This window comes from Haemaphysalis longicornis, unplaced genomic scaffold (assembly GCF_048455015.1).
Source record: "Haemaphysalis longicornis isolate Haplotype H1 unplaced genomic scaffold, Haemaphysalis longicornis Haplotype H1 scaffold_1, whole genome shotgun sequence".
Lineage (NCBI taxonomy): Eukaryota > Metazoa > Arthropoda > Arachnida > Ixodida > Ixodidae > Haemaphysalis > Haemaphysalis longicornis.
In genome coordinates, this window is record NW_027526203.1 from 392,566,422 (window position 1) to 392,585,291 (window position 18,870).

The 18,870-nt window shown below is 46.8% G+C and overlaps 1 protein-coding gene across 1 annotated transcript in view; it reads left to right on the plus strand.

Annotated features, from left to right (window-relative positions):
• The window catches only part of LOC144155300 (protein argonaute-2-like), a 34,394-nt gene extending 15,732 nt beyond the window's left edge, over positions 1–18,662 (plus strand). Inside the window, exons 2-3 of the mRNA XM_077686644.1 lie at positions 4,485–4,608; positions 15,902–18,662. Coding sequence (XP_077542770.1) covers positions 4,488–4,608; positions 15,902–18,543 — 2,763 coding nt within the window. The 5' untranslated portion in view covers positions 4,485–4,487 and the 3' untranslated portion in view covers positions 18,544–18,662. The remainder of the gene's footprint in view (positions 1–4,484; positions 4,609–15,901) is intronic.
• Positions 18,663–18,870: the final 208 nt, after the last annotated feature.

Genomic DNA, 18,870 nt, shown 5'->3' on the forward strand with positions numbered 1-18,870 from the left:
GTAGCCAAATAAAAAAATAAACAAGGTGAATAAAGGTTCACTGTTCATATTACTGGCATTTTATTGTTGGTTACGTGGTACCGTGAGACTGTGCTTCGAACGCGCTTGATTTGGCTACGCCGTTCGCAAGCCGCTAGTCTCATTGTCTATAAACGGTAAAGCACAAAACACACAAATGAAACATTCCACGCAAGTGTTTATCAGGACGATAGGAGCACTTGCGCCAAAGCCGGCGCAATCGTCATATTAGGCCCCAAATGTGCCATCGGGATGAAAGGAATGTTACAAAGGCGTCGCTCTGCGGTGCTTCGGTGACCATCTCAGCACCGCTGCAGGGAGCGAGGAAATCGGCGTGCCTGCGAGTAAAACAGGATGCGCATGCGCGCCGCACCGGTCTCGACCAGAGGTCGGCAAACTCACTCATGAGTTCACTCACTCAGACTCATTTGGACTCAAACTCACGCGTGAGTTTGAGTTTGAGTGAGCGCGAGGCTAGTGTGGCATGGTGAGTTTGATCTTGAGTGAGTTTGAGCCGAGTGATCACGACTGAGTTTGAGTCCGATTGAGTTTGAGTCCATTTTGAGTTCTGAGTACATTTTGAGTTTGAGTCCATCTTGAGTTTGAGTCCATCTTGAGTTTGAGTCCATCTTGAGTTCTGAGTCCATTTTGAGTTCTGAGTCCATTTTGAGTTCTGAGTCCATTTTGAGTTCTGAGTCCATTTTGAGTTCTGAGTACAATTTGAGTTTGAGTCCATTTTGAGTTCTGAGTACATTTTGAGTTTGAGTCCATTTTGAGTTCTGAGTACACTTTGAGTTTGAGTCCATTTTGAGTTCTGAGTACATTTGAGTTTGAGTCCATTTTGAGTTTGAGTTCATTTTGAGTTCTGAGTACAATTTGAGTTTGAGCTCATTTTGAGTTCTGAGTACATTTTGAGTTTGAGTCCATTTTGAGTTCTGAGTACATTTTGAGTTTGATTACATATTAAGTTTTGAGTACATTTTGAGTTCTGAGTAAATAGGAGTTTTAAGTCCATTTGGAGTTTGAGTACATATGAGTAGCCTAGCAGGCAGCTATGGTTGGCTGTTAAGTTTCATGCGTCACTGTGGGCTCGGAATTCAAGTTACCTGCGGGTATGGCACCAATCGCGATCTGCATGATCGGTTGGGAGGGAGGTGGTGTCTGATTTTTTTTTAGTTTCTTGTTGAATTTTTATGGCCATAAGCACTTGCTGTACACCTAATTTTCGCGGCTGGGCGCGTGAGTGATAATTGACTGGTGAGGTCATAAAAAAGGGTTGTCTTAACTTTTCCTCCTGACGGATCCACTTAGAGCGTGGGAAAGGGTGGTGGGAAAGCACACGGCGGCGCTGGCGTGCTGGTTGTTCGCCTGCTACTGTTAACGGCTTGATATACTAGGGGTCACAAAGGAAGAGGTGAGAGCCGGGGGGAAATGGGGGCGGGGGCTGTCCTTTCTACTGTTTCAAATGAATTAGCTGAATTGACTGGGCAGCGCCCCTTAAGACAGAATAATGACCACATTAGATTGGGTGAAAAGTGAAACTGATGAGGCTAAGGCGTGTAAGGTATCAAATGAAAGGTCCGGATTAACGGAATCACGCAGGGTAAATAAAAAAATGCATCCTGATTGTAGTCATCAGGCAGTCATAATGAGTCATAGATTGGGTTAAAATTCAAAATGACGCTGCGAGGGCATGTGGGGAATCAAATTCAAGGTCTCGATGTGGGGAATCATTCGGGACGAACATGAGATATGGATATATCATGACGTAGTCATGGTAAATCCAAGATTCGGTTAAAATTCAGGTTCATGACGCTAGGGCGTATCAAATTAAAGGTCTCGATGAGGGTAATCACGTGCTTCCTGATTATTATCTAGACATGGTCAAAATGGGTCATAAATTAGGTTAAAATTCACAATGATGCCACTGGGTGTCCGGGGTATCAAATTGAAGGTTCCGATAAGGAAAATCACGTGGGACAAAAATGTGGTAGGGCTATATCATGAGATAGTCATGGTTAGTCATTGATTGGTTTAACGTTCAAATTGATTCCGCTAGGATGTCATGGGTATCAAATCAATGGTCTTGATGAGCCGAATCACGTGGGAGAAATACAAAAATGCTTCCTGGTTATAACCATTAGATTGTCATGGCGAGTCTTATATTGGGGTAAAATTCGACGTGACCCCGCTTGGGAGTGTAGGGTATCAAATTTACGGTCTTGAAGAGGGGAATCACGTGGTACAAATAAAAAAAGGCTTCGTAGTTCGAATCATGAGTTGGTCATTATGAGTCATAGATGGGGTTAAATTCAAGGTGAGGCCGCTGAAGCATGTGGGGCGTCAAATTGAAGGTTCCAGTTAGGGGAATCATGTCGGACACCTAAATAATGCGTCCTGGTTACAGTCATGAGTCATGGTTAGTTTGACTGGTATGAATTCCATATGACCCTGCTAGGGTGTGTGGGGTATCAAATTAAAGGTCTCGTCGAGGGGGTCACGTGGGACAAATATGAAAATGCTTTCTGGTTATAATTATGAGGATATCACAAAAGGTATACAGCAAAAGGTACACACTCTCTCTCACTCTCACTCTCACTATCACTATCACTCTTACTCTTACTCTTACTCTTACTCTTACTCTTACTCTTACTCTTACTCTCAATCTCACTCTTACTCTCAATCTCACTCCCACTCCCACTCCCACTCCCACGCTCACGCTCTCACTCTCACTCAGTCACTCTCACTCAGTCACACTCACTCAGTCACACTCACACTCTCACTATCACTATCACTATCACTCTTACTCTTACTCTTACTCTTACTCTTACTCTCAATCTCACTCCCACTCCCACGCTCACGCTCTCACTCTCACTCAGTCACACTCACTCAGTCACACTCACACTCTCACTCTCACTCTCACTCTCAATCTCACACTCTCAATCTCTGACTGTCTCAATCTCACACTCTCAATCTCACACTCTCAATCTCTGACTGTCTCAATCTCTGTGAGGCCATGTGAGTTCTGAATTCATTTTGAGTTCTCAGCCCATTTTGAGTTCTGAGTTCATTTTGAGTTTTGAGTACATTTTGAGGTTTGAGTACATTTTGAGTTTTGAGTACATTTTGAGGTTTGAGTACATTTTGAGGTTTGAGTACATTTTGAGGTTTGAGTACATTTTGAGGTTTGAGTACATTTTGAGTTTTGAGTACATTTTAAGTTTTGAGTACATTTTGAGTTTTGAGTACATTTTGAGTTTTGAGTACATTTTGAGTTTTGAGTACATTTTGAGTTTGAGTACATTTTGAGTTTTGAGTACATTTTGAGTTTTGAGTACATTTTGAGTTTTGAGTACATTTTGAGTTTTGAGTACATTTTGAGTTTTGAGTCCATTTTGAGTTTTGAGTCCATTTTGAGTTTGAGTCCATTTTGAGTTTGAGTCCATTTTGAGTTTGAGTCCATTTTGAGTTTTGAGTCCTAGTGAGTTCTGAGTTTTGAGCTCAATGTGAGTTTGAGTTTGAGTGAGCGCAGATGTGCTGCCCAGCATTGAGTCTGAGTTTGAGTGAGTGGTGATTCGAAAAAAAAAATTGTGAGTGAGTTTGAGTGAGCCGCGCCAACTTTGCCGAGGTATGGTCTCGACAACAGGCGCCGGGCCTCCAGAGCGCGCATCGGTGGTTTTTGCCACGCGCTCGCATGGTCTGCAAAGTCCCCGCCTGTACGTCCACCGTTCGTAACCGAGTTCTGCCGGTTCTCGCAACCGCCGAGGGCGTGAATCATCGTCCCGAGGGTCCGCGCGCGATGTACTATTATGGACAATATGAAAGGGAACACAGGAACGCGTGGCAAACAGCCTCGAAACAGGCTCGGAAGCGACACGCGGATGGCGCTTTGAAAATCAAAGGGGGGAGGCACTCCTACCACGCTTGGATATCTATAAAGCAGCAGCTTACGTCATTTCGCCAACAATATGGTATCGGCCGACAGCCGATTAGACGCCCTGAGAGTGGGAAGAGTTGTTAGAACAGCGTCCCCCTTTCCACTTTGTTTCCGACGGCGGCCGCCGGGTATCACGCATAGCTGGGTTTGAGGGTGTTTTCTATGCGTTCGTGTGTTCCCTTTCATATTGTTCATAATAATACAGGCTCCGATGTGTCGAAATTTGTTCGATGCGCAGGATGAGCTGGCTTCACCGCAACGCATGTAACTTCTCCGCAGTGCACCAAACTTGTATCACGCGCGCACAGGGTAGCGGCGACGCACTTCCCGCTGAATCGTGAGCCCACTGTGGCTTCTGAATCAGGTGCGTTCATATTAAAAGGAAACAGAATATAGTTAAATTTTAATCTTGCAAAACCCGATTATGGGAATTCCCTGCGTTCGCGATTTTCCGGAGTTCTTGATTTAACGATTCGCGGGTCCCAGTCAGTGTTCAACTATGTTGTGAACGTCTCCTTTCTTCTCGAAGGCCATGCAGCGTCCTCCGGTACCCGCAAGAGGCGGCCACAGACCGGGCCGAGGAAGGTCAGCTTGGGCACCTGCTGTACACCAGCAGGTCACGCCTGACCTACAGCCGGCATTGAGCGCGGAAGGTGAGTCCCCTGGCTGATTGTCGCTGCACTGAACTAGAGAACATATTCCCCGTTAGCCTGTACACTGAGGGATGAAGGCCTCTCCCTCCTATCCAGCACTAGGATTCCATTCTTTGCTCCACGCGTTCCTTACACCGTCCCTCCATCCAGTCTTTTCCTGCTTCTAGTCCCGCCCCTCGCCAGCCACTCCGTTGGCCTGGTGGACCACCGGTCGTCGGCTCTCCTGTCCAGACTCTCTCATTATTGCCAAATACGAGCTACGGTGCCTTCCACCCATGTTTACTATCATTCATCTTTCCGTGGCTTGTTGGACCGACCAACGTCGCTTTGCTCCTCGCCGATAATTGCTTTTGTTTCTTTTCGCTGAATGACTATCGAATCCTTCTATTGCTGCAACTGAAAGCAGGCCGATAGCCATGGTATGGCTTGAGTACGACACTCGAGACCTCAGTGCTCAGATCGAGACAGAGTAAAATCTCGTGAGCGAAATTCTGAGTTATCCGGAGGGCGTAGAGCAGCAATATTTGGCTTGGGTATACGTAGTGGCCACCTAGCGAAACCAAGTACTGTACGCGCTTGTTTACTGCGCTCTAAAGGCATTTGAGATTTTAAAATCAAGTCTGAAAAAAAGGTGCAGGGAACCTATCGGGCGCATTGGAAAATGTATTTTCGTTGTGGTGAAAAGCAGCCATCGAGACCCCTAAGGTGCCCATCATAATTACTACCGATTGTTGTACGGTAAAAGCTCATTAAACCGAACCGCAAGGGGAAGCCATCTCAGATCGAATTAAAGTTCGTACTGAGGAAGGCGAAGAACAGTTCCCGGTGATTGTGAAGCGGTATCAGGCCAACAATTACTCGAAAAAGTCCGCCATTGCCGTGTCGTCGGGTCGGCTGCGTGTTTGAGTGGCCATGAGCTTCGTGCAATTCTTCCGAAGCATTGTGTACTCCGAGTTGTAGTAATTTGCTGCGCTTGGATGAGGAAAGGGATGGGCTTAAGGAGAGTTTGTAAAATCGGTGGACTAAGGTATTTAGTTTGTCTTTTTCGGCGCACATGGTAGCTAGGTATGGCATATTGTATGGGGTTGCTTGAGTGATTCGGAGGGTGTCCTTCTCTCAGAGGCGGCAACAGCCCGGCGAAGCGTCATGTACGAGGGTGCATTGTAATAATGCAGGGAGGATTTGAGTCGCTTCTGTTTTTGTGGATGCTGAGGCCGAGTATATGGAGGTGGGCGACGTTGGGTACGGGTTGGTTGTCTGTCAACTCTGGATAAGTGAGGGGGTCTGTTCGTTTTTCTTTGTAAATGCTGACCCAGCGTGACGGCGGGTTCATAGGGAGCAACATACAGCCGCAGTTAGTGATCCTCATTAAAAAACTTGCTCGGAGAAACTAATCACTTTCTGTTCATTTCTGGCCATACCGCGTTTGTCACGTGTCGTGCAGAGCATAAAAAGCCGCGCAAAACGTTTTCGCAAGGAAATTAAATGTCTATTTTTATTTATAAATTTTAAAGATTAAAAAATACATTTTATTATAAATATGTAGCGGGCGCATTGTAAACAAACTTCATAAATAGTTACAAGGTGTTCAGAAAGGGCAGGGATGGCTGCACACTCTTTGGGCGGAGTGGCTATCATCGCCCGAAAATCCTTAGCATGTAGTAGTATCATTATACTCTCTCCTTGCGGCTGTAGCAATTCGTACAATATTTCATTAACGATATGCTTCCTTTACATCCCTCCCGACTTGCAGCCCCCGAACTCCGAGTTCGAGGGGCTTGGAGATCGGCTACCCGAACCGTTCGTTCTCACAGGCGCCCTGAATGCGCGTAACCACCTTTGGGGCTCTTCCCGCACGGACGCCCGAGGCCGTCTGGTTGAAAAATTCGTAACATCCTCGGCAGCTTACCTTAAAAAAAAAAAAAAAAAAAAAACATCCTACGTACCATAAGACACAACTCATTCACATCTTGACTTGGGCATTGGATCCGCAGTTTTTCCGTCTCTTGAGTGGGACGCGGACACGAACCCATATGGAGTGACCACTTCCCTACCACATTAACACAGATAGGCAAAGGCACAAAGAGTTCCCCTTCCCATAAAAGGTTCAATGAGGCAATATCGAGCTGGAATACATTTACACCAGCATCTAAACTTCACAACATATCCATGAAACACCTACACTTTGAAGTCCTGAAGAGGCAACTCAAATCACGGCGCACATTCTCTACACCGCTGAAAAGTCCATTCCGCAGGTCTCCGGTGCCCCGCGCAACCCAGAGGCCCTATTGAACGCCGACTGAAGGCGGGCACAAGAGGCTAAGAACAAGGCGTGGGGTATCCTTCGTCGATACCCCACGACACAGAACCTCCTATCCTTTAAACGGGCAAAGGCTCTTTGTAAGCGTGTGCGTCTTGAGTCAAAATGGAGTTGGCGCGTCTTTCTAACGTCAACAGACACTTAGCCTGCCCTTGGTTAACAGGTGACACATATTAAGATAAGGCTAACTGTTGTGCCAAAGCGTCCGACACAATTTCGCTTGGCCGGCGGATGCGCCGAATGGCTGGGCTGAATCTCGCCCCGCTGTCCAACTACCCTCGGCAGACGTGCACCGACGTGCCTCGGAGTAGTGCCGAGGAGTCTCCTTCCCCTTCCCTTCTTCGGCGGACCGTCTGACGCAACCGCTTCGCGTCCATTCGTCGAATTCAAACAGCGGCCGGAGGACAGTCCTAATTCGAGGAATTTGACTGCTCGCGGCTGAAACGGAACCCCGGGCCCGGGGATAAAAAAATCCCGAAGCGCACGATGGGCGTGCGGAAATCGACGGAGTCACCGAGCTGAGACGGGCTCTCGCCTTTGTGAGAGCCATGCAACGCCCTTGCACATATTGTGTATAGATGGTGCTTTAACTCACCGTCACCTCGACAGCTTTGCCGCTCAGCTCTGCGCAGCACTGGTAGCGGGCTGAGCAACGCACCTTAACAACATACACTCGCACAACACGGACGTGTCCAGTTTTGTACACTACACAAACTGTTATTAAGCATAAAATGTCACATGAAAAGAAGTCTGCGTGACACCAACAGATCACACTTCTTCTGTGAGTTCCCTTCATGAGCTGCGGGCTGCTCTGAGCCCTTGTAAGCCTTCAGCTCCAGGTGCAGTCATTACAAAACTATATGTTCCTTACACGCAGCCACTGTTGAAACACTCCTACATCTATATACAATCAAATAAAATATGGCTTTCGGGTGCCTTCCAAGGTTCTGGAGGGATGCCATAGTAGTGGCTTTTCTGGAGGACCCCTCTTCGGCCACAAGTTATCGTTGCATCGTACTGACAAGCTGCTTGTGCAAGCCTTTAGAGGATTAACAGGAGGCTTGTGTACGTTTTAGAGTACTCGAGAGCTGCCACGCAGGCTTCAGGGTGGTGCAATCCACTAATGATCAACTTGTGGGCCTACAATCGTACATCAAGGATGCCTTAGTCTATAAAATGTTTTGCGTAACGGTGTTTCTTGACCTCTAGACGGCTTATGACACTGCTAGGCGTTACGGCATCCTAGCGAACTGAAGTTTTCGGTCTGTCTGGAAACATGCTAAATACGCTCGCCAGCTATAGGTCCCAGCGAACTTTTCGCGCATGGACTGGTTCAGCTCTTTTAAGAGTTCACGTGCAAGAAAATGGAGTGCCTCAAAACAGGGTACTGAGCTGCACGTTGTTCAAAGTGAAAATGACTCGCTTGGTAAGGCGTCGCCACCTTCAGTATCCTATTTTATGTATGGAACTACGTCCAGGGCTTAAAGGACATTTGTCCTTCAAGTCCAGCTTGGTGTCGGGGAAACTTGCTAGCTCGGCAGACAAGAAAGGCTTTAAGCTGAACCCAGAAAAAGTACTTGCGTCGTGTTTTCCACGAGTTGCGGGATCCGGACTGATCCTGGAATCACCCTTAACGATGTTGCGACTCCTGTAAAAAAGAAACGCAAGTTTTTAGGTGTGGTTTTCGATGAAAAGTTCACATTCCACACATTGTACAAGTCATGCATGCCTGAAAATACCGAAAATTATGGAGGTGTTTTCACACCAAACTTACGATGCAGGCAAACTCCTGCTGCGTGTTTTTGCCAGCTTACACTCTAAACTTTTTTTCCACCCATATACTCCCTAGAGGTTCTTTTTCGCCTGTCCTCTAGTGATCCTCCTTGTAGGAGTTTTTTTTACTACATGGAACAGGGAGGTTTTGTTTACCTCCTCAAAACAGGGTGTTTTTAGGTGATAGAAAGGAGGTAGTTAGGGAGTGTTAAGAAATGTTAGGGAGAATTTAAGGAGATCAAAATGGAGTATTCTTTACTTCCTCAAGGCGTTTTTAAGTGATGTTTATGGACTTTTTAGGCGGTTGAATAGGAGCTTATTATGGCTCCCTTGGGAAGTACTTATGTTATTTTAGGGGCGTTTTGAGGAGGTGTTCAAGGGAAGCATTTACTTCTTTTGCATGGAGTTTTACGTTTTGTAGGCCTCGCGAGGGGAGTTTTTAGGAGGTTCAAGGGAAGCATATATTTCTTTTGAATGGAGTTTTGCAAAGCTGGGGCGGTTTTGTAGGCCTTCCGAAAGGAGTTTTTTCAAGGCCACAAGGGAGAGTTTCTAGTTCCCTGCGGGAGTACTGATTTCACACGGTTTTGCTCGGTTTCAGGTTTATTTCAAACGAACTTTCGCATACAAGTTTACATGGTATATGGTGTACACAAGGAGGCTCCGAAATAAAAACTTAGGGCGACCTCCTATAAGAAAGAAAAAATGGTAAATTGCTAAAAACACGCCAGTTAGGAATGGAAGACAGCAATAGAATGCTAGTTGAACAAACCGTAGAATTAATATTACTACAAGAACTGGAAATACGCGAAAAACAAAGATAGGCGCAAACACAACCACATGGTAAGTGAAATCATTATATAATAATAGCGGATCAAGAACGCGTCAGTACTTATCAGAACTTATCAGAACGCATCAGCACTCAGTACACAAAGTGAAAAAAATGGTTGCAGTGGTTTACAACAACAAAAAAATTTCAGTTGGTGAAATGAGCGATCTGTGTGCTAGTTGAACAAACTGTAGAAACAATATTACTACAAGAATTGGAAATACGCGAAAAACATATAGGCACAAACACAACGGCATGGTAAGTGACATCATTATATAATACTAGAGGATTGAGAACGCGTGAGTACTTATCAGTACGCATCAGTACTCAGTACACAAAGTGAAAAAAATGATTGCAGTGGTTTACAACAACAAAATTTTTTTTCAATTGGTGGTGAAATGTGCGAGAGCTGTGTAACGATTTGATATTGAAAGGTAACGAGCATTTTGTAGATGGTAAAGGCACAAGAGATAAATGATGTAGGAGACAGACAGCAATGAGATGGCTATGGATAAATGAGTAATATAAAGAACGAGAAATATGCTGCGGAAAATACCAGTGCGTTTTGATAAAGACACAAATGCGCCAAGAAAAGTGACCCAGTCTGAGGGGTTAATTGCAAGGATATAGAACAGAATGGGTGGTATCGCGACAGCTTCTTCAGAGTGAGAAGAAAAAGCCATGTAATTCGTGTTATTCCGATAATTTTGAGTTGATTCATTTGACACCAGTTGCCAACATTATTTAGATAATTGTTTCAAGTTATATTAGTTGGTTAATATTATTGCTTCACTAAAAGATAGCTGTATTATCAGCATACAGAAGGGCCCATCAAATATCCCCTGTTCAGTAAAAAAAAAAAGAAAACGTCAGAAACATAATACGAAATTCTTTAAACTACTATCCAATGATTACAGGATTGAAAACAAATAAAATATTGGTGAGGGATATTGATGCGATAAAAGTTAATTAGTTCTAAATCCTTTACACGTGGTTTGGTGCTGGCAAGGTCCAAAAAGGCATGTTCCACAAACGTTAGAGCTCTGTGTGCCTTCTTGGGATATTGAATGTTGAAAACCCAGAACGATGCAAACAGACTACACAGTCCTCCCAGTAAAGATGATGCAGTCAAGACACTCTGGCCATCGATGCGGAGGCTAATTTCCCCTTTCGCGGAATGCAGGCAGGGAGTCAAAGGAACATCTACCTGAAAAAGCAAAAAAGAAAAAAAAATGCCCCACATGTAAAATTCAAAACAGACACTATGGTTAAACGAACTTAATAATTCGGCACAGTAATAAAATTGTTATGCCAGGTTCCCTGCGAATTTCAGTACTTAAATTAGGAATGCAAAGGCTTCATAAAACCAAGTGCCAGTACATTAACCATCGTGGCTTTTGCAGTAATAAAAAGATATTACTTCCGCACAATATACTCGAGCACAACTTTAAATGACAGTGAAGTTAAAATGCAAGTCTCTCTAGGTTGATAGATTAGCTCACGGGGAACACTATTATACCCCTCTTACACCTGGCATTTTTTTTTAAAATAAGGTTGAAACTAGCAAAAACACGTTTTCACCGGAAGGGCTTAAGTGGCCTGACGCGCACAACTTCTTTCTTGGCTGCCGCTGGATGGTGCTACTCGTCCATACTTGGGGTGGCAGTACCGCTTTCCAAGGGAGCATGCGAGCTACGCATGAGAAAATCGTTCGACGCCAAAACTTGCGAGGCCTCAAAAGGCCAATGTTCTTCTTCAGTGAAGCGTAAATACTGATCACAGGTCCAATGGAGAAACATTTTGCTTAGTGGTCTCGAACGGCAAATGACAGGGGAGTTTGGGGAAGCATGAGCGATTTGACCGGAACTGACCAAACTGCTTGGTACGTGGTAATGTTGTATTCAGTTGCTTGTATACTGTTTGCGTCACGCTTGATGAGCAGTTGAACAGCGATTTCTCAACACTTAAGGCATCTTGGCACTAAATCAATGCTGAAATGGCTATGCGGAGGTCCGACTTCCGTTTGAAATCAACTTGCTGGTTGTCTTCAATGACCCTTTAACAACAAGTTACCCTTATGCCTCATCACTGCAACCGATTGTTCCTCCGTGTGGTGCAAAGTGTGTTAGTGTGTAACGTGAAACGAACCGTTTCTGTGATTTGTAGGACTGATTCTGCTATTAATTACTGCAGTGACAACAAGCTATGAAAGAATATCCCGCCATCTCCACGAAGTGAATGATGATGAGAGGGGCGAATCTAAAATGCTTATCAGCAGACAATGTGACGCATTAAGTGCAAGCTGCTTTCATAGTGTGTGCATTGACATTAGGATACGGCCCCCTGGCAGAATGATGCGCTGCGCGAGATTTTGCCGTACCTAAAAGGACAGGCAACTCATTTTTACGGAGTATAGGATCTGTAAAAGGGTTGCGAGTTGGTAATTATGCATTGCGAAAAATAAACTGCGCGCAAATTAACGAGGACAAGAACACATGAAGACGGCACAAGCGCACACTCGCAACTAGTTTATTATTGCACAATTCAAAGCTTTATATGCCCAAGCGCCCAATTGCCGCGCCCCCAATGCGTCACAGTTCTCGGCGCACTCAGCCGAAAATACTAAAAAACCGTAACAACAAAACCACAAAACGAACTTTGAGGCGCACGAAAGGCGAAAAATCAGCAAAGCTAACCGCATCATACATGGATTAAGACCCCCCTCCCACCCCCAACACGCATTCCCAGAAGCACCGAAATAGCGCTCAATGTGCGTCTAAATATGCGACTTCTCGATTAAGCAGGGCGATAGAGGGATGACTGACACATTCGGAACCAGCTTTTGTGATGTGGCTGGCTTCTACAATTTCTCGCGTTTACTGGTTCTTATGTCGCAAAAGGATGGCTGTGCGCTCAAACACAGGGACACAATCAGGTCTGCATGCGCGGCAATGAGAAGATAAGTGGCTCAGGTCACGTTGAAAAATGCAAAAAAAAAAATATACGGTACTTTTAGACGTCGTACGCTCGAGTTTGTGACAACGTACCCGTGTGCGGCTCTGTCCTGAAGTTCGGAGAAATGCAGGCGGGTTGTGTTATATTTCTCGTCTTGCATTACGCTTTCTTTTATATATTAGCGCCCTCTTTCCCGATCTCTCTACCTTCCTTCCCGCTTCCGTCTGACTGTGCTGATTTTCGCCAGCACGAAGTAACCGTCACGTTGCTTTGAAACGACGCCGCGCGCGACAAACGATTTTACAAACCAGCCTACAAAAGAATGCGAACGCATACCCCAAAACCCACAAACAAGTAAAATAATACGAGTGTGCGCTTTTTTCTTTGCCCGTGCGCGTACGAGCGGTGAGCGGCACGGGTACCTGGGTACTTCGTTGTTAACCCTATCCAAACGTTTGACAAACGCATCGACTGATGAAAGACCACTTACCAGCGAGCTGTCCACACCTGTCGCCGTATCCAAATGCTGTTTGCGGCCGTTCCTCGTGTGACAGGGGCACATGAAAATCTTTCCACCAAATGGCACTACTAGTCCTTCACAAATAAGAAAAAACGACGGCCCAAGGCGAGGCTTGAAGCTCCGGCCGCGCCGAGTCACCGGCCGTGCTGCGTCGTTGTATACATCCGGGCAGCCAGTCGTGCCGCCAGGGCAAGTTGAGTCGCTGCAGTCGGGTGCGTTGGCGCGCTAGCACGGGAATTTAAATCGTCTATGTATGCGCAAGCAAGCGAAGCAGATGAACGTTGCAATTGTTTGCAACGGCGAGAACTGCCTCTTCGTTAGCAGCAGAGTTTGACACCACCTATCGCCAAAATAAACAGATTGAGACAACACGGCCGCGCTCTCTGCCTGTGATCGCGCTGGTTGAAGCATCTATACGGGTATACGTACGGTATTGGTTTTGTAGCTGCGTGCAACCGTTGCGTCCTGCTTACTCGTTCTAATTAGCATTAGGCCACGGTTGAAGTGCTGGTGCACGGAGACAACAGAAGACTAACATGGCGACCGCCCGCTTGAGATGATTACCTCAGATAGGGCGTTTATTGTGGACGTGGTAGTATACAAGGAACCGAACGCCATCTCACAAATGGTGTTAAGTCGTTCTAAATCCTCCCTTTTGCTACCCGGATGGGCAAAGGTACTACCGTGGAGGTTCGTCCACTTCTTTAGATCATGCCTAGGGAGTACATTTTTTGCTATAGGTACTTTTCAGGGCACATTACTTGATTAAAACTCCATTTCCGGCTAGTTTGCGTTTACAGTGTAGTAAGTTCGAGGTTAGACTACGGCAGTATCGTTTATCGGTCAGCAACGAAAACGGCCTTAAAAATGCTTGACCCAGTGCTGCACAAGCCGTCCACAGCCTATTCAAGTGCAATAAATGGTCCCTAGGTCACTAGAAAATATACATGGACTTGCCGTAGGCCTCTAAAATCATGCCTATGGCTAATCACCCTTTTAATTACGTCTTATCTTGATGACTCTGCTTTAGAATTGTACAAATCATCTTTTAGTTATCTCACAACAGCATGGCATCTCTGCCCTGTTTCTTGCGGCTTGTCGTTTATACAAACTTAGAACAGGGTATGAAGTGCGATTCTCCAGCAATTTTTGTCTCTGCAGTGGAAATCCCAATGTGCAGAATTTTACTGCGGCGCTTCAGAAACTGCCAACACTTTCTTGTGCTGCTCACGGACCTAATTTTATTACCTGCATTACTATGAACTAAATTAGCATTTTAACGCCAGAAGCGTGCGGCATTTTCCTTTCTTTTTTGCTGTGTATCACATTTTCGAACATGAAATTTAGTCGGTCATATATAGACTCTCTTAGTGTTGCGCGTGCATTAGCACCCACAGACATGTAAGAACCCCATTGTCAATCTTTTTTTGCCAATCTTGCCCATGTATGCGGAAAAACTCAAACCAACAATATGCTGAGTTCCTGGCCACTCTGGCATTGCAAGGAATGAGGACACATAAACGGGCTGGCGCTGCTGTCCTTAAGAACACAGTAGACAATACATCAGCACCCTACATCGACCTCAAGCCACACATCAGAAAAGATTCGTAAAAGATCGCAAGCACACTGGAGTCAACGGAACCAGGTGCATGTAATAAAACCACACTTGGGTGATACACCACCGACACACGCAACTGGTATAAACGGAAGTCACCTTATCCAGGTTACTCGTGCGACACACTAGCATCCGCTCACGGGCTCTTCAAGGCCCCTGTGTAGCAGAAGTGCAGAGGCCCTATCAGTAATCCACGTTCTAATCCAGTGCAAAGCGCTCGACACACGACACTTCCCCCAACTCTACAGACATGTACCACTCCACCTGGCATTCTTTTTAGGCAACGACCGAATGGTTTCCATTCGGCACGTTTTTGAGTATCTATTAGAAGTTAAATTTTTACACTTCATTTCTTACCACTCCTAGCTACAACCTGGCCCTCTACTCCAGCAATCGTCATTGTCTGTGATTTCACTTTCCTTTTTACTGACAGATTTAAGTATCTGCGTGTACATCACTGTCATCAAATAACGTTCATTTGGAGCTATTAGCCCTAGTTAGCCTTGCGGCATTAAACACCAACCATCATTCACCTTCAAGCTCCGCCAAGGTCAAGTCAGTGCATTTTGCGGTTGCGAAGCGTCTAGTTGCTGGTTCATTCTAAGAGAGGGGCACGGAGAGAGGGGCAGGGGGAAAGCTCAAGAGCGCGTGCCATCAGAAACGATAAGAGGCGGCGCTGGCTGCATGCAAGTTGGCTGCGCCGAGCGGTATGTTTTGTCTTGCGGTGTTATTGTGTGCGTTCACTGCGCGCTCTCGGAGCGAGAACAGATTTCGCTCGACAAACTCGTTTCAATCACGTTCAACCACGGCAAATTTACACGTAAATTCTGTGTCACATCTGTCGTTTGCTAAATAGCTGAGCTGGTCATCTACCTTCACAAAGTGGAATGGCTCATGATTTTTTTTATAATTCGGAATAATCAGGAATACAGCCTTCCTTTGCGCTGCCAATGTCTCAAGTTTCGGGCTCGCAAGGCCGAGGTGTAGTTCTGTGCGGAATTTCACTGTACCCTATCTGACGCTGAAAGCCGAGCCACATTTGAGTAAACTCCAGTGTATTCTCTATGGTCCCGCTGTTGCAGCAAAAGACATTCGGGCTCGCCCAGATTTGTTCTGGTAGCCCTTGCACACAACCAGCATCGCCTTTTATCCCCTTAGTTCGGCGTCTGCATATTTGAGAGCAGCTACCTGGGTAACTGTCCGAACATTGCGTACCAGTGTCAGGTCACAACGCAGCTACCACCTTTGCAATATGCTAACATTAGCCAACTTTTCTCCCACCAGCATTCCCTGGATTGGAAACACCCCCGCCTACGCCACTTACAGGAAGTCCGGGAGAAAACTCCTTCAGTGGGCCATCCAGCACGGAGCACAGCCCCGAAGGGCCCTCAGTGAAACCCTCGGCTGCAAGTTTTTTCTTCCCCAAGCGCAAAGGCTTTGGCAAGGAGGGAAGGCCCATTGAAATTGTAGCAAACTACTTTCAGATCGTACTGCCAACCAACAATATTTACCATTACGATGTTGAGATCGGAAGTGTTCGCGCGCAGGGAAACGTGCAGCCTGTCATTTCTAAGAACTGCAAACGGCGTGTGTTCCAACTCCTTGCGGAGCAGCACCGACCTGCGCTGAATGGAAACCTGCCTGTGTTTGACGGCCAAAAGAACATGTACACAAGGAAGCCTCTTGGTTTCCAGAAGATGTCATTTGATGTAACCATGCCAGAGGAAAGTAGGGACCGACCGGAAGTCTTTAGAGTGAGCGTGCAGTTTGCCGCTACGCTGGACCTGGACCTTCTGCGGCAGCTTTACAGTAAGCAGGTGACTACTCCAGAAGTACCTCAGGCTGTGGTGCAAGCATTGGACATTATCCTCCGCTATGGGCCGTCCACAAAATGTGCTGTTGTGGGACGTTCTATCTTCAAGCTTCCAGTGGGAGAAGCTGCAATTGGTGGCGGCCTCGAGCTCTGGCATGGCTACCATGCAAGCATCCGCCCTGGACAGTGGAAGCCATTCGTGAATGTCAACACTCTGGTGACTGCCTTCTATGAATCCGGGCCACTTCTCACCCTCATAGGCAAGATACTTGGCGACCGCGGGAGAGACTTGGACATTAATAGCATGAGGACGCTTTCCCCCGCGCAAGTAATCAAGCTCAACGAGAAGCTGAGACGGCTGAAGGTGTTCGTGACGCATTTACCTTATCGTCGCAAGTATACAATCGGGAAGGTGACGGTTGAGTCGGCTAACCAAATTGAATTTGGAGATCCACCTGTCACTGTAGCCAAGTATTTTGCGAGCAAGTATGGCAGACTTCAGTTTCCGCACCTTCCCTGCATCGAAGTGGGCTCGGATAAGAAGAGCTACATTCCTGTGGAGGTTTGCCACGTCGTTGAGGGACAGCACTACCGTCGCGAGCTGGACGAGAGCCAAACATCGGCAGTTATCAGGAAGGCGTCCGTGCCTCCGCACGAGCGATTCCGGAAGATTCAGGAAGACGTGAGGGGCTGCATTGCCGCAGGCGAGCCTTACTTGAGCCACTTCGGCATTCGCATCAGCGAGAAACCCCTCCAGCTTTCGGCGAGGGTGCTGCCTGCACCGCAGGTGATCTATAAGGATGAGAAACCAGTTTCCCCCAACAATGGCGCATGGGAGCTGCAGGACAACCAGTTCATCCGACCTGCCAGTATGACATGTTGGACGATTGTGAACGCTTCTCGGAGGTGCACAGAGTCGGAGCTGCGAAAGTTTGTCAACCTGCTGCTGACCATTGGCAGAAGAATGGGAATGACAATGAGCGAGCCGGCCGGATGTAGCGAATACAGGCCGCCCTCTGACATCACGTGCGTGCTCTCAGCGCAACGCGAGAAGTTTTCAAACCTTCAGATCGTTTTTGTCGTCCTCGAGGGTGATGGCAAATGCTCTCCTTTATACAGCACCCTGAAAAGAGCTGCTGAACTTGATCTTGGTATGATGACTCAGTGCGTGAGAGAGGAAACAATCACCAAGAAATGCAACCACGCAACTGTTGGCAACGTCTTGAAGAAAGTGAACGCCAAACTCGGCGGCACAAACAACACAATTCCCCCCGCTGTCAGGACCATAATTTTCAAGAAGCCCGTCATGGTAATGGGTGCTGATGTAACCCACCCAGCTCCCACCGAAATGAACAGACCTTCTGTCGCGGCCCTCGTAGCCAGCGTGGACCGACTTGCTTTTCGCTACATAGCAACATTCCGCATTCAGAAGCACGATTTCGTTGCCAAGGCCCGCCTTGAGGTCATTGAAGAAATGAAGAACATGGCCAAGGAGCTGCTGCTCGGCTTCTACAGGGTAACCAACTGCGCCAAGCCGGAAAAGATCCTCTGCTATCGAGACGGTGTCGGAGAAAGCCAGTTCAGCCAGGTCCAGCAGCACGAGGTTGCTGCTCTGCGAGCAGCGTGCACAGAACTTGAAGTTGACTACCAGCCAGCAATAACATTCGTCGCTGTACAGAAGCGGCACCACACGCGCTTCATGCCCAAGGACAGGAAAGACGGCTGCGGCAAATGCGGCAACGTCCCGCCAGGCACTATTGTGGACACTACCATTACCCACCCGGTGCACTTTGACTTTTTCCTCTGCTCCCATTTCGGCATCCAGGGCACAAGCCGCCCAACCCACTACTTCGTCCTCTGGGACGACAACAGCTTTGACGCCGACGCGCTGCAGAGGCTCACGTACGGCCTATGTCACACATACGCACGCTGCACCCGTTCCGTGTCTATTCCCACGCCCGTCTACTACGCCCACCATGCAACCAAGCGCGCCAAGAGCTATCTGGACGCTAGCTATAGAAGCAGCTCAAATGGCCCTTTGCCACCCACCACGTTTCTTGACCGTTCTGTGCGAGTTTGCAAGGTGATTGAAAACAAAATGTTCTTCATCTGAATCATGCTAGAACTCCGTGACCTGTTCAATGATGATAATTTCACTCTGTTCAACAGCAGTGCTGCAACGGCGCGAAGTTGCGTGTAATTCACAATAAATGCTTTCTTTGATCTGTTTGAGGTGAACCCTCCCTGTGATATTTTACCTCCTTCGTCTGTCGTTAAACGTACATAAAAATATACTTTAATTGCAAAATCAATCTGCCCTAAGCATATGCATTAGTGCTGTGAATATAAATGCCACTCGCGGTAGCAACAGTTTAATAAAGATTCCAAGAGTTAGCATCGCCACCCCATACCTCTTCCACACTACCATTTGTGACGTCAC